The sequence below is a fragment of the Notolepis coatsorum genome (assembly GCF_963971535.1).
Source record: "Notolepis coatsorum genome assembly, chromosome: 10".
Lineage (NCBI taxonomy): Eukaryota > Metazoa > Chordata > Actinopteri > Aulopiformes > Paralepididae > Notolepis > Notolepis coatsorum.
This window is the reverse complement of record NC_140174.1, coordinates 48980396-49007561: the sequence shown is the minus strand read 5'-3', so window position 1 is coordinate 49007561 and position 27166 is coordinate 48980396. Positions and strand designations below refer to the sequence as shown.

The 27166-nt window shown below is 42.8% G+C and overlaps 1 protein-coding gene across 1 annotated transcript; it reads left to right on the top strand.

Annotated features, from left to right (window-relative positions):
* Positions 1 to 525: 525 nt before the first annotated feature.
* LOC311235923 (uncharacterized protein) lies at positions 526 to 23907 on the top strand. The gene is made up of 6 exons (XM_084323451.1): positions 526 to 676; positions 2265 to 5041; positions 6448 to 6541; positions 9843 to 9892; positions 14752 to 14823; positions 20701 to 23907. The coding sequence occupies exons 2-5, from the start codon at positions 2270 to 2272 to the stop codon at positions 14797 to 14799; spliced, it is 2964 nt and encodes a 987-aa protein (XP_084179577.1). The 5' UTR covers positions 526 to 676; positions 2265 to 2269; the 3' UTR covers positions 14800 to 14823; positions 20701 to 23907.
* Positions 23908 to 27166: the final 3259 nt, after the last annotated feature.

Sequence of the window (27166 nt, the reverse complement as noted above, 5' to 3'; positions counted from 1 at the left end):
TGACAAAGATTGTAAACCGAGATCCTTACTATTTTAGCTGTCTCCTTGTTTAGACGTGTTGCATGGAGTATAAATTGGCAATGAAGGGAGCAGTTTGACACACGTCTCTGCGAAGCCCCGAGCTAAGTACTGATTCTGTGTCCACTCCACAGCTGTGATGTGTATTTTCTGTAATATTATTTTATTCACTCTGTAATAAATCTTTGAACCTAAAACCTTCTCCTTACCGTCTCTCCAAGGTCAAATTAACTGAACCCGACACATGCTGTGCGAAAAAAGAAAACCATTTCACTTTGGTCAAACTGTAATGTAGCTAGAAACAATAAGGGTCATGGAGTTCATAAATCATAATCATGTGAACAGAATTGTGAACGTTACATCATCATGGCCCATGGAGGGTCTTTGCAGGTGACTGGAGCAACAACTCCCTCACATGTCTCCCATGATGCTTCACTGTGAGCCCCAGCTGACAACTGTTCTGCTGGCGCGTGAGCTGCATCTCTCGCGCGGAGTAGTGTGGTCCGGAAAAGTAGATCTTTCTGTTTCATGTGGGGGTTTCTTTTAACATTCATGGGGTTTTTAGTAGGGAAATAGTACGATGGGCTCCTAAAAGATATGCTGGGTGGGGCAAATTATTAAATCGGACGTTTCAAAGCCCCCGATCCTCCCCGTTTGGGTAAGTTTTGATCGCGCAGCGCAGTACACTAGCTACGCTCTGTCTTTGTTTCATCCATCTGGGCCTCGCTAGCTCCGGCCAACTTGCTAATGTTAGCTAACGAGGCTAACAGGAGTCTGTCGATGTTGTTGCTGGCGAATATTCCCAGTAGACCATTCACAGTCAGTTGTCTTGGATTTTGACATCTCAGTCACCAACTTCGTAATAACATCGTGGTCATCAATACGTCGTTTTACTGAACAACACACAACTACAAGCTTAGGATGTTTAGCGACACTACTGTCTTTCTAATTCCATTTACGAGTACACGTCATTGAACGTAACGTTAGTAAATTCGCCGACGTCACATATTTGACAGGATCTCCCACGTTCAACTTCAAGGATGTTTGTGGTACCTTTTTAACACTTTCTCTGCCACGCGTATGTACATCCTTATACCATCCTCTGCCAGCTCTATTTGTCTATGGAGAAGTTCCCCTTCTTTGCAGGGCTATAACTTTTTAAATTGTATTGCTAAATTGACATTACTATGGCCCATTCAACGTCAATTATCTATCGTTCAGGATGTAGGAACATTATACCTTTTCATTCACATATTCATACTAAAATACGGTCTAAAGTATAAATATGTTTTTATCGTTTTCTGCAGCATTCTGCAGAATGTGATTTATAGCCCTAAATGCATTATATTGATGATCAAATACAGTTTGATAGCGATCAGCGCCAGATAAAAAATTTCAAATGGACGTGCTTCTAGAAGTTACTACTTATCATCTGATGTTGACCGGATGGGGGGGGGGTCGTTTATAATTCCTTGGCCAACATTAGATGATTCATGTAGTGTGGGTGATATGATCATTAGAGCAGTTTGTATCGAACACTGTAAAAATAAACGCTGAAACTTACCCCAGTCTCCTCGGGCCGTTGGGCGATGAGCGTGGAGCAAAAAGATTCCTATTATGGGATGTTGAAATATGCGATCCATCTCCAGGTTGTATAATAGTATATACGTCCAAATCATGTTGTTTATCGAGTTATTGGTAACGGATCGCTATCCATTGTGTCGAGCTCGAGTCCCGGGACCTATAGCGAGTGGTCGGACCGAATTTGGATGAGCACCAGTTTCCGTTTCCGGTTTGGGCGATCCGCCGATCGGCCACCATATGGCGCTCTTGAACCGTTAGATAGTTGAGAGGGGATCAACAGTAGATCTCAAGTCTCCGCGGGAGAAATATGATTGCGATCACAGATTTGTGAAATATTGATCTCAATGACGTGTTACGGCGTCATTGGCTGATTAAGCATGGCGGGGAATGACGAGTTACGGCGTCCTTGGCGATTAAAGTTAAAAAGGAAGCAAACAACAAATAACCAGCCCTAGTCATTAACTAGCGTTAATGAATAATGTTTTTTTTTAAATTAGTATAACTTTGGCCCTTTAGTTAGATCTAGGCAGCAGTGATTAACAGTGCGTCCAATAGCTATAATTAGCTTCCTTAAATTATACGTATTTTCTTGTCCAACTCAGCTGTTGTTCTTGTCTGTCTATTAATAATCTTTTCTCTTTCTCTTCTGTCTCTGACTGCAGTTGTTATGGAGCAACCAGCAAGGAGCCTAGATGATTTACAGCCCCAAGACCTCTCCACCTGTAGCATCCCTGCCGTGATCGACTTGACTAGGAAAAGTGAGGAATGTGTCCTAAACTCCAACTCCCTGGAGGCGCTGCGGATGGTCAAGAACCCTGGTGGCTGGTACCCAAACTCCGGGAGTGGCAAAACAACCGGACTACCCTTCACAGATGCCGCCTCCTCGGACATTGGCCTTCAATCGGGAGATGAGGTTCAGCCAGACAATGCCTTCTCCAGCACTACAGTCACCTTCTCCTACGTGAGCAGGTCTCACGTTTTCTCTGCTCATGACTCCCTGCCCCAGCACACACCACTGTATGGAGTACCGCCTATCGGCAAGTTCTCCCTCCACCCTGCTCCTTATGAGTCGGAGACAGAGCTTGAGGAGATCGGCTGTGCACTGAGCCAGCACTATATAGAGCAGGTTGACGTGCCTCTCGACCTTGCTGCGCAGACGGAGCTCTTGCAGTCTTTATCCCAGGCTCAGGTGGGGAATGAAAATGCCACCGGACTCATCTGCCTGACCCAGCAATGTCACGAGCTCAACGGCGGGTTTGTTTCCGGTGACGTCTTGGATGAATGGGAACATTCACGGGGAGAGATGGAATGCAGCCTTTCTCGGGATACGGAAAGCAGCGTGGACCTGCAGGACTGCCGAGGTAACAGTTGGTCTAATTCGGGAACCGGCGTCAAATTGTCACCCGAGCCCCTCGCGACAAACACTGGGGAGCGTCAAGAAACCATGGACCCTGCAGTCCTCTTCCTCATCTCTAGGACACAGGAACTGTGTTCACTGAGCAGGGAGTTTATCAGTCCTCTGGATGACCCCGTCTCCCCCTCCGCAACCTCGCTGGATGACGTGGAGCATGTGTTCATCCTTCCCCAGGCCTCCAGCTCCCCCAGCGCACACAACTCTTTTCCGGGAGAGGCGGACAACACAGTCTGGGAAGCGCCAGATAGGGCTGAGCCCCTCATCTCAGCCCAGAGTACAAGGTCTAGCAGTGATGGCACGCCAGCGCTAGACACCGGCAGTGAACACAAGCCGGCGGCCCATAGACGCAAGGCACCTCTGGAGCCCATGATCGACTTGACACTGACGGACGACAACGATTTTCTCACAGAGGTTTTCGAAAAGAAACCCACAAAGACCGCCGTTCCTCACATGAACGGGAACGCAGCAGCGGTACAGGCGACTTTTCAGAGAAAGCAACTGCCGCCGCGTCCCGGGAGGGGAATGAGACTAGAGGCTATAGTGATGAACATCCTCCCCCGCAGGTACAGAGCGGCCTCCGTTAAGAAGGCCAAGGCTCTGCAAGTCGGAGCTAGTGTATCGGAAGTAGTCAGTCCTAAGAAAGACACCTCGTTTGTACGTAAGAGGAAGAGTAGAGCGAAAGCCTCTATCGCAGCAGAAAATGCCAAACTACACACAGCGACCCCGTCGGAAATGGGTAAGGCTAATGGCGTCAACACTGACAGTTACAAAGAGTCTACCTCCGAATTTGACATTGTCAATAATTCCAAAAACTCGCATTGCAGCAGATCCCCAAAAACGCCAACAAGCCGTCAGTCGCCCAAAGACAAGCGGCCGAAGGAAAAGCCAGAGTGCATTTTACAGACTGAACTGCCGCAAAAGCCGAGTCCCCAGTTTGCTGTGCACAAAAAGTTGAGCAAAGAGCCGGAGCACATTGCACTACATACTGAACCCTCGCCAGAACCAAGCCCCCAGACCGAACCCTCGCCAGAACCAAGCCCCCGGGTTGTTCACGGCAAGTCAAAGAAAAAACCTGACTATATTTTTTCACCCCCTGAACCGCCACCAGAGACTAATGGGGCAATAAAACTCTCGCCACCGAAATCTCCCAAGAAAAGCCCTGCCAAGCATAAAAGCAACTCTGCTGCGAGCAAGACATCTCCCTCTGCCAAGACGAAGGCCTCTACTAAGAAGAAGAGGAAAAAGAAACCCAGAGCGGACTACTCCTCCCTGTTCGCCCCCATGGAGCCAGAGATTAAGTTGAAGTATGTGAACTACAAGGAGGAGAAAAGGGACTCGAGGTCGGACGCCTTCTCTCCGTTCGTCCACGTGGAGCGCAAGCAGCCGTCCCTGTCACTGTGCACCGTTGTCAACTTCGCAGAGGAGGAGAGGCCTCACCAGAAGAAGGGCCAGCAGCAGGGCCACTCTGGAGGCGTTCCCAGTACTTCCTGTCTCTACCCGGGCCGGGCCTCCAACCACAGCCAGCGCCTCGGCTCCCTCGTCTGTTGTCTCTGCGGGGAATCGGCCAACGCCATGGACCTCGGGGATCTCCACGGCCCTTACTACCCAGAGGGCTACAAACCCAGCACTAAAACACCAGCCAGCACGCCGGGCCTCAAAGAGGACGAGGACGACTCCAGCGACTCGGACTCCTCCTCCTGCAGCATGAGAGGCAGGAGGAAGTGCACACGTCCCCCGGCCCCTTGGTCGCCCAGACTAGGCTCTAAGCTGAAACAGAAGGGTCCGTTGGGGGGCCACCAGAGCTGGACCAGCGACAGTGACCATTCTGCTCCTCCCACGGCCAAGCGGGCCAGGACGGAGACTGGCACTGCCGCAGAGGAGGACTGGTACAGCCCTCCGGTGGTGCCCATGGAACCCTGTGAATACTGGCTCCATGAGGACTGTGGCATCTGGTCTGCAGGCGTGTTCGTCGTGAAGGGCAAGGTGTACGGGCTGGAGGAGGCCGTCAAGGTGGCCCAGGAGACGGTAAGGTTCAGACCTGTGACTGGAATGTAGTGTGGTGGTGTTATTAAAGGGATGCTCCACCCTCACTGGTTTGTTTTTATTACAAACTGGAATTCATCTCAGTCCATCCAAAAATCCTCCATCCTTGCATCAGTGTTTTGACTCTTGAATAGGGCTGGGTGTAAAATTTTTACACTATTATAGTATTGATCGAATTGCTTCAATGCTATCGAGTATCAAAGTCCTGTGGTATCAAAATCTGGTATCGAATGTGCACGACAGTGTAAGTGCAAAGTAAGGTATTGGGGGGGGGGGGGGTATAGTTTTGTTATCGGTATCAGTATTGACACTGGTATTGAACATTTTCAAACGATACCCATCCCTAACTCTGTTGGAAGTAGAAGTTATTAACGGTTCGCAACGGTAGTGGAAGTCAATGAGGCATAAATGACTACCGTATTTTCAACTGTAGTAGGTCCAACTCTGCCGTTCCCAGAGGTCTGCTCTCAGGGCGACATCATCCGGCAGAGTTTTTTTGCTGACAATTTCTGCTTCCAATATCCTCAACAAATATCCAACAAATCTGATATAAATGTGGGCAGTATATAGCGGCACGGTGGTGTAGTGGTTAACACTGTCGCCTCACAGCAAGAAGGTCCAGGGTTCGATTCCCGCTTGGGGACCAGGTTTCCATGATGCCAGGTACCCAGGTGGGGTATCTCCCAGGCCTTTCTGTGTGGAGTTTGCATGTTCTCCCCGTGCTCGCAAGGGTTTCCCCCCGATAAGATAAACCCAATGGAAAAACATGCACAACAACAGATCGCTAACGCTGTGGCGTCCTTGACGAAGACGGACAGGAGCACTTGGATTGGTCCCCTGGCGCGGCTCACGTTGACGCCTGTCTGCTCCCGGCTGCCCTTGGGGGGAAGGACGACGGGATGGGTTAATCGCAGAGACGAATCGCATCAGCGATCCTACAGACAATGCATGCGTGTGTGTTCCGGTGTGTGTGTGTGTGTTGTGGATAATAGCCAATGCCAATTAAAGACCTCTGAGCAGGTCCTGCATTATTATTATTATTATTATTATTATTATTATTATTATTATTATTATTATTATTATTATTATTATTATTATTATTATTATTATTATTATTATTATTATTTATTATTATTATTATAATTATTATATCCCTTTTTAAGGGTTTTATCTAGATTTTTAATTTTCTTTTAATATATATTGATAATTATTCATGTTTTCCAATGTTGCCAACTTGATGCTAGCCATTTGATGCTATGATTGTTGGTTGTAGAAGGTCTGGGGGAAACTGGGAAATGGTCTTGTGGAAATCAATGTTAATGAAATCCAGCATATAATCCTTACTGCACCAAATGTTAAGACTGACCGTGTTTCCGTCATGTCTCCAGATGTGCTTAGGCTGCCATGGCTCAGGTGCCACATTGGGCTGCTTCTTCAAAGGCTGTCCAAACAAATATCACTACAGATGTGCTCTAGAGACAGGTGAGTCCTGCCCTCTGCACCCCCCCCCCCCTCAATTCAACCATCTTGATTCATTTGTCCAATATAATCGCTTCAACAACAGTGTTTTAACGGGCATCGAACGATAGTCCTTTCTCTTGCACAGTCCCATGTGTAGACACCCCAGATTAATTTCTGTGTTAAAAGGACCATACTTGTGTAATTTTGACCTTTCGCCATCACAGGAGATTGCCCCTGTTTTAATAAATGTTATGTATACAGTCTATGCTTCAGTAGATCCCAGCCTACCTTACTAAACGCCATTCACATTTAAAACTACTTGAAAGTTGCTTGGCTTACTGTCAGTAATTCACCTTTGAGACAGAGGGCTGCGTGGTTGGGAGTACACAGGCTACATCAGATGAACGGTGCAGGCAGAGAGGGCTGCGTGGTTGGAGTACACAGTAGGGCTGCAACGATTAGTCGACATAATCGACGACGTCGATTATAAAAAATCGTCGACGAGAAATTGTTGCGTCGATTAGTCATAAAAAAAATAAAAAAAAAACTTTATTTAATTTTTTTTTTTTTTTTTTTTTTTTTTTGTGCACTACCTATCTTTGTGAGAGTGGCTTCTCAGGGTTCCAGACAACATCATAACATGATGATCCATAGCAAATTTTGGACATTGAAAACATTGTTCCCCTGCAGGAGATGATGATCAGACTAGACACACAATACATTACACACGCACTCCTCTCACTCACACACAGCGATCAGAGTAAGACACACACATACACACTCCTCTCACTCACACACAGCGATCAGAGTAAGACACACACACATACACACTCCTCTCACTCACACACAGCGATCAGAGTAAGACACACACACATTCACACTCCTCTCTCTCACACAGCGATCAGAGTAAGACACACACACACAGTACACACACTCCTCTCACTCACACAGCGATCAGAGTAAGACACACACACATACACACACACACGGACTCCTCTCACACACAGCAAACAAAAGTTATTTAAAGTACACTTCCACTTTAATTTGTATTATTTAATTTATTTATCTTGTTATGAGTGATTGCTGTATTGTTCTTCAAATACATTTTCATTTAAAGTGGCTTAAAGATCCAAATTAAAATGTTTCATGAGTCATTATTTTAATTTGCTATGGGATCATCATGTTATGATGTTGTTGTTTGGTCCTGACAAGAGTCTCAAAGTCTGGGGTGATGGTAGACAAGCAACTCTGAGGTCATGCTCAATGTCCAATCTGTTCCTCTGCTCTGTCTTCAGCTGGACCAGAGCTGAGAAGCCACTTTCACAAAGATAGGTAATTAAAAAAAAAAAAAAAAAAAACTTTTTTTTATTGTTGTTGTTTACATTGGTTTTCGATTAGTCGACTAATCGAAAAAATAATCTGCAGATTAGTCGACTACCAAATTAGTCATTAGTTGCAGCCCTAGTACACAGGCTACATCAGATGAACGGTGCAGGCAGAGAGGGCTGCGTGGTTGGAGTACACAGGCTACATCAGATGAACGGTGCAGACAGAGGGCTGCGTGGTTGGAGTACACAGGCTACATCAGATGAACGGTGCAGGCAGAGGGCTGCGTGGTTGGAGTACACAGGCTACATCAGATGAACGGTGCAGGCAGAGGGCTGCGTGGTTGGAGTACACAGGCTACATCAGAACGGTGCAGGCAGAGGGCTGCGTGGTTGGAGTACACAGGCTACATCAGATGAACGGTGCAGGCAGAGGGCTGCGTGGTTGGAGTACACAGGCTACATCAGAACGGTGCAGGCAGAGGGCTGCGTGGCTGGAGTACACAGGCTACATCAGATGAACGGTGCAGGCAGAGGGCTGCGTTGTTGCAGTACACCGGCTACATCAGATGAACGGTGCAGACAGAGGGCTGTGTGGTTGGAGTACACAGGCTACATCAGATGAACGGTGCAGGCAGAGGGCTGCGTGGTTGGAGTACACAGGCTACATCAGATGAACGATGCAGGCAGCTAAGTTGGACTCGTTGGAGTACACAGTCAAGAGTACAAAGTCGGATTCGGAAGTGTTACTTACCAGTGTTGTGTAGGGTGATATTGGTCGCAATATTTTGTAATTGTGAGTCAGGAAATGCACATTGAGAATAACTGCGAAACATATCATAAAACGAGCCCTGTCTGCACTGATGCCCTGAGCCCTGCCTGCCCTGATGCCCTGACCTCCCTTTGGCAGTAAGGCTCACAAAATCAATGAACAGTTGCACACTGAAAAACAAACAAACTCAGAAATGTAAGATATACCTGCCCTAGATTAGAAGCTTTTCTTCTTCCAGAAAAGGCTGCTCTGCCTATTATTGAATATGTATTTTGAGTTTTAATTTCATTAAAAAAAATGTCATTTCACGCTCCATGTATTTCCTGTCTGGTGAGATAACTTTGACACTCTTCCCAAAAGGGTTTGAAGCACATTTTCAGTGAATGCGCAGGCATTTTTCCAACACGTTGTATTGCCCCCTAAACAATATACATTTCCCAAGAATATGTCCGTTGTTCCCCTTTAAGATGGGGTCAGGACACGTCTATACTTCCCACAAGCAAGTTGTCCTTCCGCGTTCCCGTTTTGCGCTCTGATTGGCCACGCACGTTTCTGGTCATGTGACATGTGCGCCCAATCGCATGACGAGCAGTGTCTTAGCCCATTTCCGCGTCGAACAGCCTGCAAACGACCTAACACCTAGTTTATCACTGGTTAAGCTTAGGCGACTCTTTCGCAGTTGGTTAAGGTTAGAGTTTGGAATCAGGGCTGGCGTTCTATCGCCATTCTCTAAGACAAACTCTAACCGTAACCAACTTCGAAAGAGCGCCTAAGCTTAACCGTCCAAAGAACCTGCCGTCACACGATTAGGCGCACATGTCACATGACCAGAAACGTCAGTGGCCAATCAGATCGTGCAAAAGGACAACTTGCTTGCGTAAAGTATTCACGCGGTCAGGACAGCAGTATGGTCCTTTTAACATCCATTAGCTTTTAGCTAGTGGTCTTATCTGGCCTTTGTGTCCTCACAACTAACATGCATCAGCATGAGTCTACGTATATGCGCAAGAGAACATATGCGCAAGAGAACACTTGCACTAATTCGAGAGAGGAGGTGTCTGCTTGTGTGTTTTCTGTAAATGACCCTTCTGAGGTATGTGTTACACAGGCTCTTATTATTCCATCTGTATAGCCTGATCAGGCGTGTGTGGGCCGGTCGACTGCTGTTAAGCCATTGTATGAATCATTGTGGTTATTATAGATGCATATGTTCTTGTCCTTGCAGATTGTGTGCTCATTGAGGACAACTTTTCCATGAAGTGTAAAAAGCACAAGGTAGGCAGGATTTCTTATCAACACACTTGGTTTACAATGCTATTGCCATAACCTCTTAAGCCTGAGCCATATTTTCAGAGAATTTGCCTAAAAGTACATACCTAAGTAAATGGAAGATTGCAAGGTCCATTTCCATGTTATTGGTATCTATGGACCTCAGGGAATGTATTCCCAGTGTCAGAAATATTGTGTCTGTTACTAGGCTTGAGTAAATTGTAATGAACCAAAGGAGAATATCAATTTAATAATTTTTCATTTTATTTTTGTGATTTATATCTCACGGGTCGAACAAACCTGAACGTTATTGCCATAAAATTCAACGTATATTGTTTCTTTACCTTTCTGTGAACGTCTACAAAAACGCGTCTTAAACCTGGTGAAAATGGTGGAGCTATGGACATTATAGAAAGGTAACTGTACTTACAGTAGATTTCATTCACTGTCTTTGCTGCCCTGTAACGAGCGCCTGGTGGTATTAAATCCAGATTTAACTCTGCCATTGGAAAGAGGAAATTTGGCCCGATCCATAGATGTATTACTTGTTACATATTTTACATATTTCAAATTGCATGTGTTCGAATGGCAAGATTCAGTACTGTATCTGCAAAAAAATCTGTAAATCATCTGCCCTTTATTCATTTGCTCAGACTTTTCTTACACTTGATCGCAAGAAGGTGCTGAATGAGCGCAGTGGCAATTCTTCACATCTGGTCAATGTTAGCATGGTGTTATTCACCATCAACGATGGAATTTTATTTTATTTTATTTTTTTAATGATAATTGATATTCTCCTTTGGTTCATTACAATTTACTCAAGCATAGCAACGGACATAATATCTCTGACACTGGGAATACATTCCCTGATGTCCATATATGTCCCTAGATACTAAGTAAGAACATACAAATTGTAGAGGTAGAGCAATCTTCCATTTACTGTATGTACTTTTAGGAAATTTTCAGAAAATATGGCTAGGGGTTAAGATGATTTGTGTTAACAAATTATTATCAACACACTTAGGGCGCGTTCACACCTACCCTGTTTGGTCCACTTTAAGTGGACCATGGTCCCTTTAAGTGGACCATGGTCCCTTTAGATCGATAGTCCGTTTGGTTTGTACAGGTATGAACGCAAACCGAACTATAATGAGGACCAAACAACTGAACCATGGTCCTCTTGAAAAGTTGGGACTCGGTTCGTTTCAAAGTGGACCATGGTTCGTTTGCTGTTGGTGTGAACGCAAAACGAACTTTATATAGTATCTAATCTAGAGCAAATGACTGAAATGAGTGACAGGTGCCTAGTGGCGGCGGTCGCGCGACCCAACTTGACAGCGCCAAGTGACAGTCTCTCTCGTCCTCTCTCTCTCTCTCTCTCTCTCTCTCTCTGCCTCTCTCTCTCTCTTCCTCTCTCTGTCTCTCTAGACTGGCGCCGCGCGCGGACAGTCTCTCTCGTCCTCTCTCTCTGCCTCTCTCTCTCTCTTCCTCTCTCTCTCTTCCTCTCTCTCTCTTCCTCTCTCCGTCTCTTCCTCTCTCTGTCTCTCTAGACTGGCGCCGCGCGCGGACAGTCTCTCGTCCTCTCGCTCTCGCTCTCTCTATATCTCTACTCTCTAGTCGACTTGCACCACGCTCGTAATGACAGTATCTCTCTGCTTTATCACAAGAAACGCTGTCGGCAACTGTTATGTTTGTGAGTGCTAGTCCAATAGATGAACGACTTGGCGACAGCATGTCCTTTGTTTACAAATTTAGATCCGCACCAAACAGGGTAGTGTGAACGCAGACCAAATCAAACAATGTATCATTTTCACATTTGGTCCACCAGAAAGTCCGGACTATCCACGGAAAGTCCGGACTATCCCTGGACTTTCAGATGTGAACACACCCTTAGTTTACAATGCTATTGCCATAAGATGATCTGTGTTAACTCTGGAAATGTAGGAAGTGTATTATAGAAATACTTTGTTGTGCAACCGATCCTCCATTTTGAAATGTGTCCTGAAACAAAAAAGGGGGCGAATTCACAAAGAATGGATTGCGCGGTCATAAATTGCACACTTAACTGCGCAAGTTTAGCGTAGTGCGGTATCTGCTCCGTCTTTGCTAGCCATTCACTAAGGACATTGCGCGGATGAGATACTAGCGCAAACACGCCCATAATATGTGTGCAGTTTGCTCCTGATTTGCTCCAGCGCAAGCAGCAGTTTGCACCCGACAGCTCTGTTGGCAGATATCAGGAAGGGGACAAATAAACCCGAAATGAGGCATAGAGACATAACAGTATTTTTCACCATTAGTATTCAGTTTATTTTGTAATGTATAGAGCTTGCTTAATTTGTATTTTCATGACACATTGCGTCCTTTTTTTTGTCACTATCTTTTGTCATTGCATATGTTTGTCATGTCCTATTCCAATTAAATGTTTTACTTATAATTGTACTATATTCTATTGTGCTATATTTAATTTAGTTTATATCCCATTACATTTTATTCTACCTCTTTATTAACAGTTGTACAGCCCTGGCCTATATTTTGATTTCAATAATTATATTCTATTGTGCTTAACTTGGTTCATATTTCATTTTATTTTACTCCACCTCTTTATTGTGATTATAACCTAACCCTGCACCCAAAGGAGTGAATGAGAGGAGTTATATTTCTTACTTTTCATTTAATATTTGGTCGTAGGCCTATTTTGTATTTTCAAGACAACTTTATTTGGTTTATTTGTGAGGTCATCGACCAACTCCTCTATGGCGAGCAACAGAGGCTGACCTCCGCCCAAGTCCAGCTTGTCAGTACCCTGGCAAGTCTGAACGACAACCTCACCGGCCTGAGGGCGGAGATGCAGGCCAGCCATAGTGCTATGATGGGGGTAATGGGCAGGATCGCCGCTGCGCTGGAGGCCAATGTGGTCAGGTGTGAGAGACCTGCACCAGATGCGTCGTCAGGGAAGGCTGGCCAGAGTGCCACTGCCACGTCACGCCGAAACACCAGGCGAGGAACCAGGGAAAGGAAGGGGAGGAAATAGACCCGGAATGAGGGAGAGGGAAGCTCAACAGTATTATCTTAGGAAGGACCTCCGCCCGTCCTTCTTGCCTGGGAGGAATTGAATGGGACCTTCACCTTGGTCCTCCTTTTGAGGCCATTCCACCTCCGTTGGCAATCCAAACTGCCACGTTTGGATATCCCAACTGTGCTCACAGACTGGGATATGAGATGCCAAATGTGTTGTATTTTGTTTATTTCGTCATTGCATTTGTTTGTCATCCACAAATAAAAAACAATTAGCAGACCTGTCCTTAGTGCTGAATCTTTATACCGAATTTAAGCACTGTGCCAGTGAAGATATTTTCTAATTAACAAATATTTTGAGTGAGAAAGTTGTATTTAATGTTTAGTTAGGATAATAGAACCTGCATTATCATATACTCCAGAATAAACTTTTCATTGGCCGTCTTTCCAGCGTCTACTCATGCACCCGACAAAACCTAATAAATTAAAAGTTTATTCTGGAGCATATGAGTGTGCAGTGGTACAATCGTTTTCACTTGGTGGTGCAATTGGAATGTGAGTGCAGTCAATAATAATAATACACTTTCTTTATATAGAACCTTTTATACAAGGATTGCGGTTCAAAGTGCTTTATATAATGAAGACATAATAAAACAAGCAGCAAGAGCAATGCATAACACAAATAAAAATTGCAGCATGATGCAAAATCTAAATCTTATTTCAAAATCAATCAATGCCGACAACATTGGGAAAGCCGACAACGTTAAATAACTATTTAAATAATAAATACGATTGCATTGGGATCTCTGGGTGGCTGACTCAATATCATCCTTGATTTCATCCAGTAGATCAAGAATTGCTTGAGCTGGCAACCTGTGTCTCCGGATGATTTCGGTCTCACTTAAATCAAAAAGTGATATTCTCCTTCGAAATATTCTTTCACGGGCACGCCTGGCATTACGATGCCTGCATCTGGCAACAATTTCTGATACTTACTAATAACGGATGCGCTCACCAGATCTCTGAAAATGTTGGGAGTGTGGCTTTAACTGCGCGGTGCAATTTAGCGCCGGCCGTTGTCAATAGGGAGGTGTAGTGGTTACGTCATTGCCGTTTTTCATGTTCCACCCTCCAACGCAACGCAATGAATTTCCCCATTGCCCATTTCTAAATCGTCTTGTTTAAAACAAATAAAGCATTAACATTTGCATGGTGTACCTGTGAATATCCATCCACAATCTATAGCTCAACATGAAAATATTCGCAATTAATCATAAAAAAAATCACTTATTTCAACCAAAAATGCTTAAACAATAATGTTAGTGATAGAAAGGAACTCGTTTTGTGCAAAATGGAAAGCTTTTCAATTTCCATGCGGCAGAATTGTTACAATAGCCGATCATCCATTTTCCCAATGATGAATCCCAATACAGGTGGACCTCGCGGGCGGTCCAAAGCGACGTCAGACTACACCTCCCTATTGGGAGTGCTTTTGGACGAGGCTCATTTGCATAAAAAGGGGAACATGGTCCTCCCATATTACCTCATTTAAATACGCGCTAATAGCACTGGACGCAATGCTGATGGAACGCAGTTACCACCTTATTTCACCCGTTGCGCTCAAATAGCAAACTGTGTTTCAGAGCTATTTGTGCCAGCTTAGCGTCAGAAAAAGCCACACAATCCCTTTGTGATTTTGCCCCTGTATTTTTGAAGTGTATTCTAGAAATACTTTGTGCAATCGATCCTCCATTTTGAAATGCGTCCTGAAACAAAACAAGGACTGTTAAGTACATAATTACAATATTATTGCAATCTCTCCATTCTCTTCTCCATCGGTTCCTCAGAACAAGACATTCAAAGCTCCACCTGGGAACAGATGGGATGACAGGTGACAAACTGAGGAGGGACCTAATATGGTTAGTTGTTATCTATTACATAAGACGCAGTGCTTTTCAAAGTATTCCGTAATGCATTACACAAATATTAGGTCATGTTTTGCAACAAATCTTTGGGGTGATGTCACTAAACTTCTCATCTCTGGCCGCTAGTAGACGGGAAACTCCACCATTCGCACTGTAACAGAGTGGATTATGTTTTTCTCAAATTAACCACTTATTCCAAACCTCACCGGGATTCTTTGAGATGACCCCCTTTAAATTTTTTAGGGGGACACTGATATATTTGATTCATTTTCTTTGTCCCTTTCCTCTCCCACCTTCCTCTTCCCTGTGAACAGTTCAATATATACAAATAAAATGTGTTCATTCCGTAAATCCTCAAATAGAGGAGGGACCTCCAATAAAGCAGGGGCCTCTTATAATGGACGGGGGTGTTGATGCATTTAGACAAACACAGGCAGGTCGCAAAAAAAAGTATTTATTTTTATTTTTCGTGCCGTGATATAGAATGAGAAACTCTTGCCAATGGAAATCAAGTGCTGCCTCCCGCTACACTGACTACTACCGTACATTAACGTTTCCCTCTGGTTAGCTTTAGCGCTAGCTAACGTTGTCATAATATCTAGAGATCTGTGGTGTCAGCTGGATGACGTTGACTTCGTTTGCAAACGTTAACGTTCGCTATCTATATGGCGTTGGCAGACGAGGCTGGCGTTGTCCAGTTGACACAGTACAGATACAGACCATGATGGCTATGATAACGTTAGTAGCTAAAGCTACTGCATGTCAACAAGTCGATTCAATTGAGGAAGTCAAGAAGGTACCACACGCTAAACCGTTCCTGGACCCCACAACCTAGTATAGACAGTTCCAACTTCAGTGTGTGAATTACGTTAATCCCACAATTACTCAACTGCACTCAATATTTAAATACCAATGCTAGTCTAAATAAATGTAGACGGACAATGTACGTATTAAAAAATAATAATGCAATAAAAGTGAAAATGAAGGGATTATGTCCATGAGTGTAATTTTTTTAAATTAAGGCCTGCCTCTTATATAAGCCTCTCTATAAAGGCCTGGTGCTCTTTGCAGCTGAGGTAAATGGAAGACCCGTCCTATATTTGAGGATTTACGGTATATATATATATATATAAAAATATTGTTTTGAAAATGTTTTTTTTTTTTTCTTAACACATCCACCGCCGGAAACGCTTTAAAACATTATTGCCCGCCATGCGTTGTCTGCCACACCACGCTGTACAGCGATATTGAGATCAATATTTAATTTTTTCGCCATGGCATTCATAATTCATATATACACCTCCGGCGCTGCAGCTGGACCCTACGGCTCAATACAACGACGGCTCAATACCGCCGCCTGGTGGATGGTTGGGCGAGTTACACTGGTAAACAGGATATGGCTGCTGTGCGTCGATTAAATTCATCTGGCCGTCAGATATTGTCGCAAGGCTCCCGACAGACACTATGTACATAATGGATCGCTTTATAAACTTAATAATCGATATGATTTCGGCGTTTATTGCGACATACAAACCGGAAATGGACCTAGACGATCGACGTCCTATACCTGGGATCTTTCACCGCCAGTCTCATTGGCGAACGGTAAGAGGACGCTGACGCTATTTTCAGCCCAATTGTTTATTCATTTCACTGCAAACCGATCTGATCAATATATCACCCATACTACATAACGCATTTACTGACGATCACGGAATTATAAACGACCCATCCGCGCATGATGACTCATAACGTATAGGATCATATACAGTTGCATTTTTTAATATAGCGTGTCTAGGGAATAAACGGCAATTGATAATCTATATATGCGTTTATGCCTATAACTCACGTTCTATGAATTACTGCAGAAAATTATAAAAACATACTTATATTCTAGAAGGTATTTTTGTATGAATGTTTGAATGAAAAAGTATAACGTTCCTACATCCTGAACAATAGATAATCGATGTTGAATGGGCCATAGTAATGTCAATTTAGCAATACAATTTAAAAAGTTATAGCCCTGCAAAGAAGGTGAACATCTCCATAGGCTTAGAGTGGTGGCAGACTGGCTATATTGATGGATATAACCAGTGGCAGGGAATGTGTTAAGGTGCAATCACATCCCTGAACAACTGATGAAGCTTAAAATCCGCTTGAAAAACCAATGAACCCACCCATCTGTGGTGTCTGATTGAATATTTTTTTAATGAATATATATATATTTGATCAGTTTAAGACTTCAGACGTCACTAATCTATGTACCTTCTCATCAGCCGCCACCAATGAATGTGTTTAATCCGTTTTCATAACAAATCAACTTAACAAACCTCTTATTCAACATACCATGAAAGCAAAAGTTTGTTGTGCATATCGGTTTTCATTTAGTTTTCATGTCGACGGTTTTCAGGAAGAGATGGATATTGTTTGTCTGTGAGTGCGCTCTACATACCCTGGTGAACCTTTCACTGAGGGCCAGAGAGGAAGAAAGGACACGTTGCCATAAGATACTGTACTGTATCTGTAAAAGGCAGACGTATATCCAGGCGTGTATGTGTGGGTTAAGTAGGGCCCTATGAAATCCGTTCTATCTTTTCCTGTTTTCGGTTTTTAATTTTCCTGTTTTAGGATTTCTATTTTTTCCTTTTGGATTTAAGTTTAACAAAAAAAAAACAATACAAAATTATGTTTTTAACTCATTTTAATAACAGTACATCTGCAAACAGTGCCACTGCCAGTGCAGTTCAATGGTTAGTGCCAGTTCAGTTACTAGTCTTTTTCAATTCAGTTCAGTTCAATGCATAAATAATGCATAAATAGTTAAATAATACAAAATAATAATTTGTTTAAAAGAAATCGGAAAGAAACGGTAAAATGTAATTTCCTAAAGATGTCCTTTTTTTTAACTCATTCGGCGCCAGCTATTAGTTAGGGCCCGCTGTAGCTAGGCTGCGCTTTAAACGATAGGACTGAGTCACCTTGTTTGTAGAGCTATAACTATATTCTATATTATAGCTATGGATACAATACTATGGCCCATTTGACATCACCTATCTATTGTTCAATATGTGAAAAATTATGAATTTTTCCATCCATACGTTCCCGTGTTATACCGTGGTGAATATAAGTATGGTTTTAGAGCGGTCTAGGGTCATTCATGAAATGCTGAGTTATAGCCCTATACATCAATTCCACTATAGACATTGCCACTTCTTGCCTGTATACGCTATTATCCCGAAATCAAATCTATATCATAGGTATTATGTTCCATCATGAATGCATGAAAGGGGGAGGGGGGGGGGGGGGTCGTTTCTGATTATTTGATTGTCAGTAACTGCATTCGTATTGAACACTAAAAACGGTTATCAGCCCGACCGGTATAAAAGCATTGCAGGATCAAGCTAAAATTGACGTCAGATCGTTCTTACCTGTGATCAGGAGTATTCCAAAAATAATATTCCAATTGTTTGATCGCCATCTGGTACATCCAATGTCCATTTGGCCCGCGGCATAATCCACCACAACATATGGATCGGGGATATTTGACGCGCTTCAATGGAACCGGCAGAACGGCTGCCCTCGCCCGACAAGGAAACATGAAACCGGAGACGTTTGGCCATTACACAGGCCAAGATACAATGTTACAAAGGGTGCTCGATACCGCCGCCTAGCGGGATGCGGCCGGTATTGCCGTTTGGCGACCTCAGACTCATTCCCTATGGTAAGACAGAGGTCCGTGGATGAATAATGAATAAAAATGTCGAATAAAGGAATAAACGACCAAAACCCGAGAAATCTCGGGTCTTGGCGCCCAACGCATGGCGAATTAACCCGGGATATCTCGGTTCTGGCACCGAATGTGTTAAATGTTCATGCTTCTCCCATCTCTGGCTGACATCACCATTGTGATACATGATGGCATTGGTTAGGCGCTTTGTGTTTTCCGCAGTGAGGGAGGGATTCTCTTTTGTCTGTCAGCAGCATTTTGTATTTGCTGAGGCTTCTCTCTGTATAATAATTTTTTTAGTTTAAATATCAACATTATCTGGCCATCCTCAGTAAGTACTATCGAACACCTCTGAGTCTGACCTCATCTGGACTTTCCAAAGACCAGAGATGGGACGTGCGCGGCGCGCGTGCACACACACACTGTCCAACTATCCAACTATCCAGTCCGTTTTTATAGTAATGTTTGGCTACTTGAGAGAAAGAGAGAGAGAGAGACTCTCATTACGCGCAACGGATTTGCTAGCTGTCATTTCTGCGTCTCCGTGGACCATGCTCCGTCACCGTTTTAAAGTCTTAGTGAAGATTGACTTATATGAAAACCGATCTAAGCAAATTCCACGCCATTCCGTGAAAATTCTGAATTCCGTGTTAATATCTCAATTCCGTGAAATCTTCCCCGATCGCGGATTCCATAGGGCCCTAGGGTTAAGCTAAAGACTAGGCCTTGATGTGACGTTTATCAGTTGATTTTACAATCGCTACGAATCGAACAAGACTAGGCCTGAGCCCGATTGAGCCCGGACCACGACACTCGATGCATGCGTGTTCCTATAAAGAGTCGGCCAGTCAAGTCTGTCATTAACACTTTGAGTGCCACGCCGGGTTTTCCTTTTTACCCCCTTGATGCCACGGTCCACTTCAATGTTAACGTTAATATCGCCTAATCTATGTTTTAAATTATGGCTATGTGTCTAATCTGCCTGTCGCTTATCAAAGACTATTTTCCAGTCAGTGCTGTCAAGGCAGATTGGTTTTTTATCGCTTTATTTCCGTTTCAGAGCATTTTGAAAAGCACCCGTTTTGAAATAAAAAACAGTTCATTCTAGACCATTCTGTGATAATCGTCTTTTACTGGAATATTCCAGAACGTCGATATATTCGTCGGCCTATTTATGAATCGTTTTCAAATAAACGCTAGATGATCAATATTATACGTGCACGCAAGCACATTCGCGCCGCGCACGGATAATCGGCGTGTTCATTTCCTCTTGGACTTTTCCAGTGAAACCGAAAGAGCCCATTTCACAAAAAAGCCTATATCTTCATCAAAATTTGTCTGATTATCCTAACACTGATAACATAGATTCCTTACCTGACATCAGATGGTATCCAACTGGTATATTCCAATTCCTGATCACCATTCGAAAAAATCGATAAGTGTATGGATCCAACGTGTATACAGTGCAGTACATGATTCCGCGGGGCTGAGAGGCTCCAGAATGAACTGTGGTAACCCCGGCTGGATCAGTGGACTGGAAAATGTGGAGTACCGGATTTTTTTTCCCATCCATTTTCATTGAGTCCATTCCAAAATCCCTTATGTCATCTGGGAGACGATAGGGGGCGCTTTTTTCCACATATGATCGCCGGCGGTGCTCGGGTATACTCGGGTAGGCTCGCGTGATGCAATATGATTTCAGATCGCTAAAAAAAAAATCTGAGAAATCTCGTGAGTGGCTTTCAACATAACTATTGGAAACCAGAGATATCTCGTGTGTGGCAGTTAAAGTGTTAAAGAAATGTGCTATTGTATAATAAAAAGTTAATTTGTTATAATTTAGCAAAGCACAATGGTCATTTTGGTATAGCTCTTGTTTTCAGCGAGAGCAAGTGTCCTTCGCCCACCTCTCACACAACAGATGTTGTGTTCTGCTTGGTCATGCCATGATGAAATAGGGCAATTAACAGTTAAATATTCTTACCGGTGATTAGCGGTTAATCGGTAAACCATTGACATCCCTAGAGGGGATAAATAACCATTTCTATTTCACTTGTGTGCCTGAACATTTTCTAATTGTCTGTAAGATGTTAAACATTGTGTCTGATGAATATATTACTAGAAGATGTTTTCACATTTGTTTTCAGACGTTGTTCTTGCGGGGCTTCTCCTGCCCTCTCCGGTAACCATGGAGACTGTGGAACAGCGGGTGTTCCTCTTGACTGACAGCCTGGTTTCTTCGGGCAGGAATGCGATCACCCACAAACCTTAACTTCACTTTCTACTCTCTACTGTTAATCCTCATCACTCCCTTCCTCAGTCCTATATGACGGTACTCATGAAGGTATCTGACTTCAATACGGGGGCCCAACGACAACAAAATAGGAGTGTGAATCGACCTGTCCCGAGCGCCGCCCTCTTTTCCTCGACCCACCAATCACAACGCTGCTTTTCTAGGTCGAAAGTGTTGCTTTCCTCGGTCGAGCTAAGAGAGGGCGGAGCTTGGGGATAGGTCAATTCAGGCATCAAAGCCAAGATCGCCATTGGGCATTTGTGTGCGGGTGGGGGCTAACACTTGTGACGGCACGCTGAATGTGTGTTGTTGTAATTATTTATGAGGAAATTACGTTTTCTTTTTTTGGAATTTAATATGAAATAACAATCGCAGATATTTAATTTTTTAAAGACTTTGTAAGTATGTTATTTTATTTGGCTTTATTTATTTCTGGAATTTCTTCCGACATCTTGTTTAGCATTTGACCCAGAGGTTTGATTGAGTTTGTTTGTGTGACTTAAGTTATTGTTGAGGTTAACTTGACAGTCAGTGAGCCAGTCAAGGAGACTCTGGCTGCGTTTGGGTCGGAACGGCTGGGAATGAATTATTTTATCCACAGAACAATTTCTGATCTAGGTACCTGATAAATTATTCGTAATCCTTAATAAACCGAATGCCATTTTCTTCCCATCTTAATTGTGCGCTGCATTGTGTTTTTTGTTTCACAAACAAGGGCATAACAGGCATATGTCTACATGGAATTCATCCGATTTGTGATTCACTTGCACTAAAATGGTCGGCCCAGTCGATGGTAGCTAGATATGAAGAGAGCGTTATCTGCGGAGCAGAACGGCATGTGTGTGTTTGAATGTACCCCCTATAATGAGGGTTATTTTTCGCAGGAAGCACTTTGGAGTTGGCACTTTGCCACGTGAAAATGAAATGTCTTGTTCTCTGCATTGGCTGCAGTATTATCTTTTTCCAGCCGACTGGCCCCTGTGGCGTTTTGGTTTAGACTCGTATTGTTCCCTTTTTAAGTTAATCTGGGATAGAGGATATACTTTTCATCTCATTGACGACGAGGCCATATCTTATTGTCGGGATGAGACCTCGTTCGTGATTGACATTTTTTGGCTTAAAGCACTTTGTCCATCTTCATCAGACTTGAATGTGTTACCCTGTATAGCGTGTGTACCCTGTATACCATGTATCTCTGGTTGTGTAGAAATGGGAGCATTTCATTCTGTGCACGCATCCTTCTGAAAGATTGGTATTTTGTCTGCACAACAAAAAGCCATTTAGTATTTGAATAGGTGTTTGAATATAGGCCTGTTGTGTAGCCTGGTTTGGGATCTTAAGTTAAAGAAAGTGCAGTTGTTTCCGAAGGAATAGCGATCTCAATTCTATTAATTGACCTGTCTCAAAACCTGCCCTCTTTTCTTGATCCTCCTATCACAACTATTTCTTCCAGGAAAGCGAGAGTTGTGATTGGAGGATAAAGAAAAGGGGGGTGGGGGCTTGAGAATGCAACGCATAACCCGAGTTTGTGATGTTTCAGTATTCTAGCCTGTATTTACTGACTAAAGAACTTGGTGTACCTTGACTCATAGTTGCTCAAGGTGACGGATCTTTTAGGTGCGTTTTAGACACTTAAAGTGTCTCTAATGTTTGACTTGGGTTACCGTAGGGTTTTTTGTAGCAGTCTATTCTCGCTGACTTTGAAAGTCTGGTTTACATCTTAATCTGTAGTTTGATGGGAATGGCTTCTTCCCGTATTAATCATATTCTGGTGTTCGGCTCAGTTCACTTGCTGGGTCATTTCTTATGCATTTTCCACCACAGCCGTTGTCATATAAAAGCCTTATCTGAACTGCTAGAGGTTTCTGATTGTGTTCACCCAATCACCGGATGTCCGTTGACCGCATTCACACGGTGGCCATTTTGCTCTTATGTCATTCGTGAGTGTGGTGGGATAGCCTTCCTTTGGACATCCTGACGAGTAAAGGCAGCTTGCATGCACTTTCAATGCTGCAAACGCTTGTTATTGATAGAGCAGGTCCAGTGCACTAGATGTGCCAGTTCCCAAATCACCCCCCCCCCCCCTCCCTCTACCCCTCCAGGGCTGGGGTTTGGTACTAGGCCCCACGGTAAGCCTAGCCTGCTTAGAGAAAAGTTTCATGTGGTCAATGTTGGTGAAACATCTGTCTGTACTTTTGCATAGCGCCACTAGGGGGCCGGGTCAGTGTTGTGCTGTCTGGTGACCAGTGTGTGTGAGGTCTGTAGGTTGGATCAGTGATTGAATAGATCCACACCTAGAGGACGGACGGCTTTGCAGGGCTTCTCGGTTCTTGCGAACTCGCAACAGGAGAGGAACGACCCAAATCTTCTCCACCTTTACCACCTCTCTTCTGTTGTGCCAACTTTAATGATTTGCGGTTTTGTTTATTTTTTTCTTGCAGTGGAATTTACTTCAGTAAACAGAGACACATTGGCCACTGTTGTGTTATCATCACCCTGTATTGTCCCAACACTACTGCAATTTCTTTTTCTTTTTTTTTAAATGTTTTTTAAGACAATTGTATGCATTGTACCAAATACAGATTTTGGAATGGATTATTTTTTCCAAAAAAGTGTTTGGTTTTTTTTGTAATAATTTTGTCTGTCAAAATCTCAGGGCTGAGTCTCAAGATATTCTAATGAATTGATTTCCTTTATGATTTCGTTTATTTCTTTTTGTGGCTCATTCTATTACCGGTAATCACATTGACTGGAGCAATGATACAAGTAGCAGGATACTGCAAAGCCCACTGCTGGTACCTGCTACTCACCACATTCCAACGCCTCCTATGTGTTCGTCAGGGCAGTGCTGTCTTTAGGATGAACCTTGAGCGCGTTCGCGCGGGCGGTCCTTTTGCTCTTGTGTCACGTTCAGGTTGGGATTCCTTATGGAACGTGACATAAGAGCAAAACATCATTCATCATCCTCCCCATTGTATTTTATGGCAACATTTTTGTACTGTGAGTTTACTTCTTCTGAGTTTCTGAGGTAATGTAAATGTTAAAATAAAATATTTTGTTGAACCTGGTCTTGTTGTCGTCTTGGTTGGTTCATTTTGAGTCAAGATTCTCACTTGATGGTATTTACAATTTAGGAATTTAGCTGACGCTTTTATCCAAAGCAACTTAGATTGTGAACAAGTCAGCAGGAGGGGTACATCTGGCATCTGAGGGTCAGTGGCATTGTTTGTCAATAGTGTAGAGCTTTACACTCTGAGTCCATAGTAGTATATTAGCATGATGGGTACTAGTAGTATAGTATTAGGGTACATAATAGTAAGGATTAGTATTTTATTTGTACTTATTTTTTTGTGTGGATATTGTTTGAAGAGGTGTGTTTGTGCAAAGTATTTGTTTTTTTTAGTGTTTGAGCAAAGTTTTTTTACACTGTTCCTCCAAATCTGTAACCACCGGATTGGTTTGCTGCAATTCACTAGCAATGGAAATGTTCTCAAATGTGCAATATATATATATACATATATATATTTGTTTATCATTTAAAATTCAGTTGGGGCCATGAATATAATATATTTAAATTTCAGTCTTCTTTTACAAGTAGTGTACAGTATAGGACATTTACCGTAATTCCTCTAATAGTAACCGGGTCTCAAATACAAGCCGGGTCTCTATTAATGGCCGGGTGCGCTCTTGAGCTAAGCAATTATAAGCCGGCCTCCTAATACAAGCCGGGTTACTAATATACTGAGCTGCATACTGAGCTAGTTACTTGATTTCACTTTGAAAACGTTGAAATGACCAGTGACCACCTGTAATTGCACTGTTTACTATTTCATACAGTACTTGGTTTCAATAAATGAACCCAGTACATTTTACTGGGTTCAAACTGACACAAAATGTTGATTTATTCATTATGATCCATTTGAAAATTTGAAATATAGGCCTCCCTCTTATACAGGCCTCCTCCTAATACAAGCCTGGTACCCGCTACAGTTGAAACAAATACAAGCCGGGGTTACTATTAGAGGAATTACGGTATATATAAAAAAAAAAAAAAAAAAAAGGTGTAGGCTGAAGCCGAGGCTTATATTGCCTACTCTTTTTACATTACAATTACATTATTAATAAAACAAAAAAAACATAATTCGGTACACAATTTAGCAAAAACAAAAGTTTACGGAAGTTTCATAGTTATAGTGTACTATGTATTAGTGCAGTGCTAAGATCAACAAGATCTTCCAATTTTAAGGTATTTGATTTAATAAAGATTGTTCATAATAATCTGTTTGGTTCATATTCTTATGGCTTTCTTCTGTAGTATGACATTTTTTTATGTTTATGTGATTTCCAGAAATTCCAGTTGAGTTTCTCATCAATTGTCACTCCCAAATTAGCTTTTTCATACACACGTTCAATTTCAAGATCATCAAACCTTATTTTAACCTGATTATTAATTTTTAGATTGCCACACATTATAAAGTTTGTTTTACTTAGATTCAGTGACAACTTATTTATGTCAAACCACTTTTTTAGTGATCTCAATTCCTTTTCCACTACATTCATGAGTTGTTCCAAATCTTTTCCAGAGCAATACAAACTTGTGTCGTCGGCAAACAAGACATATTTTAACAATTTAGACACATCACAGATATAATTTATATACATAATAAATAGTATTGGACCTAGCACAGAGCCTTGTGGAACTCCACACGTAACTTTTAACGGGTCTGAATAAGAAATGTTCATGTACATACTGATGTCTGTCTTCAAGGTAGCTTTTAAGCCATGAGTGCAATTCCTCTGACACCATGCCTCTCCATTTTTTTCAGAAGCAATCCATGGTCAATGGTATCAAATGCTTTCTTTCTTTTTAAATCAATGAACTGACTTACTTGACTGACTTAATCCTCTTTATCCCGTTGGGGGGCATAGGGTGTCCACCAGAGCTCTCCATCTCACTCTCTTCTGGGCCAGGGCCTTTGCTTCTTTCCAGCTCACTCCGATGTTCTTTAGGTCTTGGAGTGTGGAACGTATCCAGGTGTTTCTCGGCCTACCGGCTTTCCTCTTCCCCTGTGGGTTGTAGTCCAAGGCCTGTCTAGTGATGTTGTTTGAGTCCTTCCTAGGGTATGCCTAATCAATGAACACCCCCACAGTATATTCCCTGTTATCTATTGCAGTTGAAATCTCTTCCACCATGTTCCATCACTGCATGCCATCGAAGTAGACCTGTTGGCTCTAGACTAAACCCATACTGGTGGTTACTCAGTAGATTGTGTTTTTCTATGAAGTTGGAGAATTGTGAGAGGAGAGACATTGGCCTGTAGTTGCATAGTTGATACCTGTCTCCACTTTTGAAAATGGGAATGACTTTAGCTGTTTTCATTTTGCTGGGGAAGATGCTGGTAAGGAAGGATTGGTTGCAGATGTGTGTCAATGGTGTAACGGACCACTTGAGATTAAACATGTCTAGACAATATCCTTTGCTGTTTACTAAATAATATTCAGTATGTATGTATCATAATAATGTATGCCTTGAAATGACGTGTGGGATTTTACCCGAGTTCGATACCTGTATGCCTATATAAATCTGTCCCTATTGGCGCACCGTAGATCAGTACAGCTGGAAGCGCCTGTTAAAGGGGAACTATCTTATAAATTGCCTTTTTCAGTGTTTAGCATTGTTTCATAGCTATGTGGACTTATATTAATATGATCTATGTCTCTAATTCTCATATTGGCGCATTCTTCCAATTCTCCTCTCACAATATTCACCCTCACTGAACTGAGTCATCTGAAAATGTGCTGATCTGTGATGTCAGAGAGACTCCGCTGCATGATAATCATCAGGCCCCACCGTGGTTTAGGTGCCCAGGCTCAAAACGGCTTAAGATCTTGAGGTAGAAAAATGCTGTTTTTGAGGACTTGAATAGAAATACAAAACAATGAATTAAAAAAGAAAATATTACAGAGGTGTTCCATAGACTCACAGGAATTGTGTAAAAGTGCCCAAATAGTGAAAGAAATAGTAAAATAGTTCCCCTTTAAGTGATGTAGTCGGCAGCAGGAAAGTTTGGTGCGTCTTTTTGTATCGCCTTTGTATTCCTGTGCGACGTTTTATCCTTTTGTATCCCCATGTATTGATCGTGTGTTTTAAACGGAAGAAAGGACCTTTTCGGTTTACATTCCTTGGAGAGCGCAGCAAGGTATGCTTTGTTGTTTATTTGATTATGGTTGTAACTTTGTATAATGTAATTTGTGAATGAATGATTTTATGTCTTGTGTAGGAATGTAATCTTTGTAGTTTTGATACCAATGTTATTTAG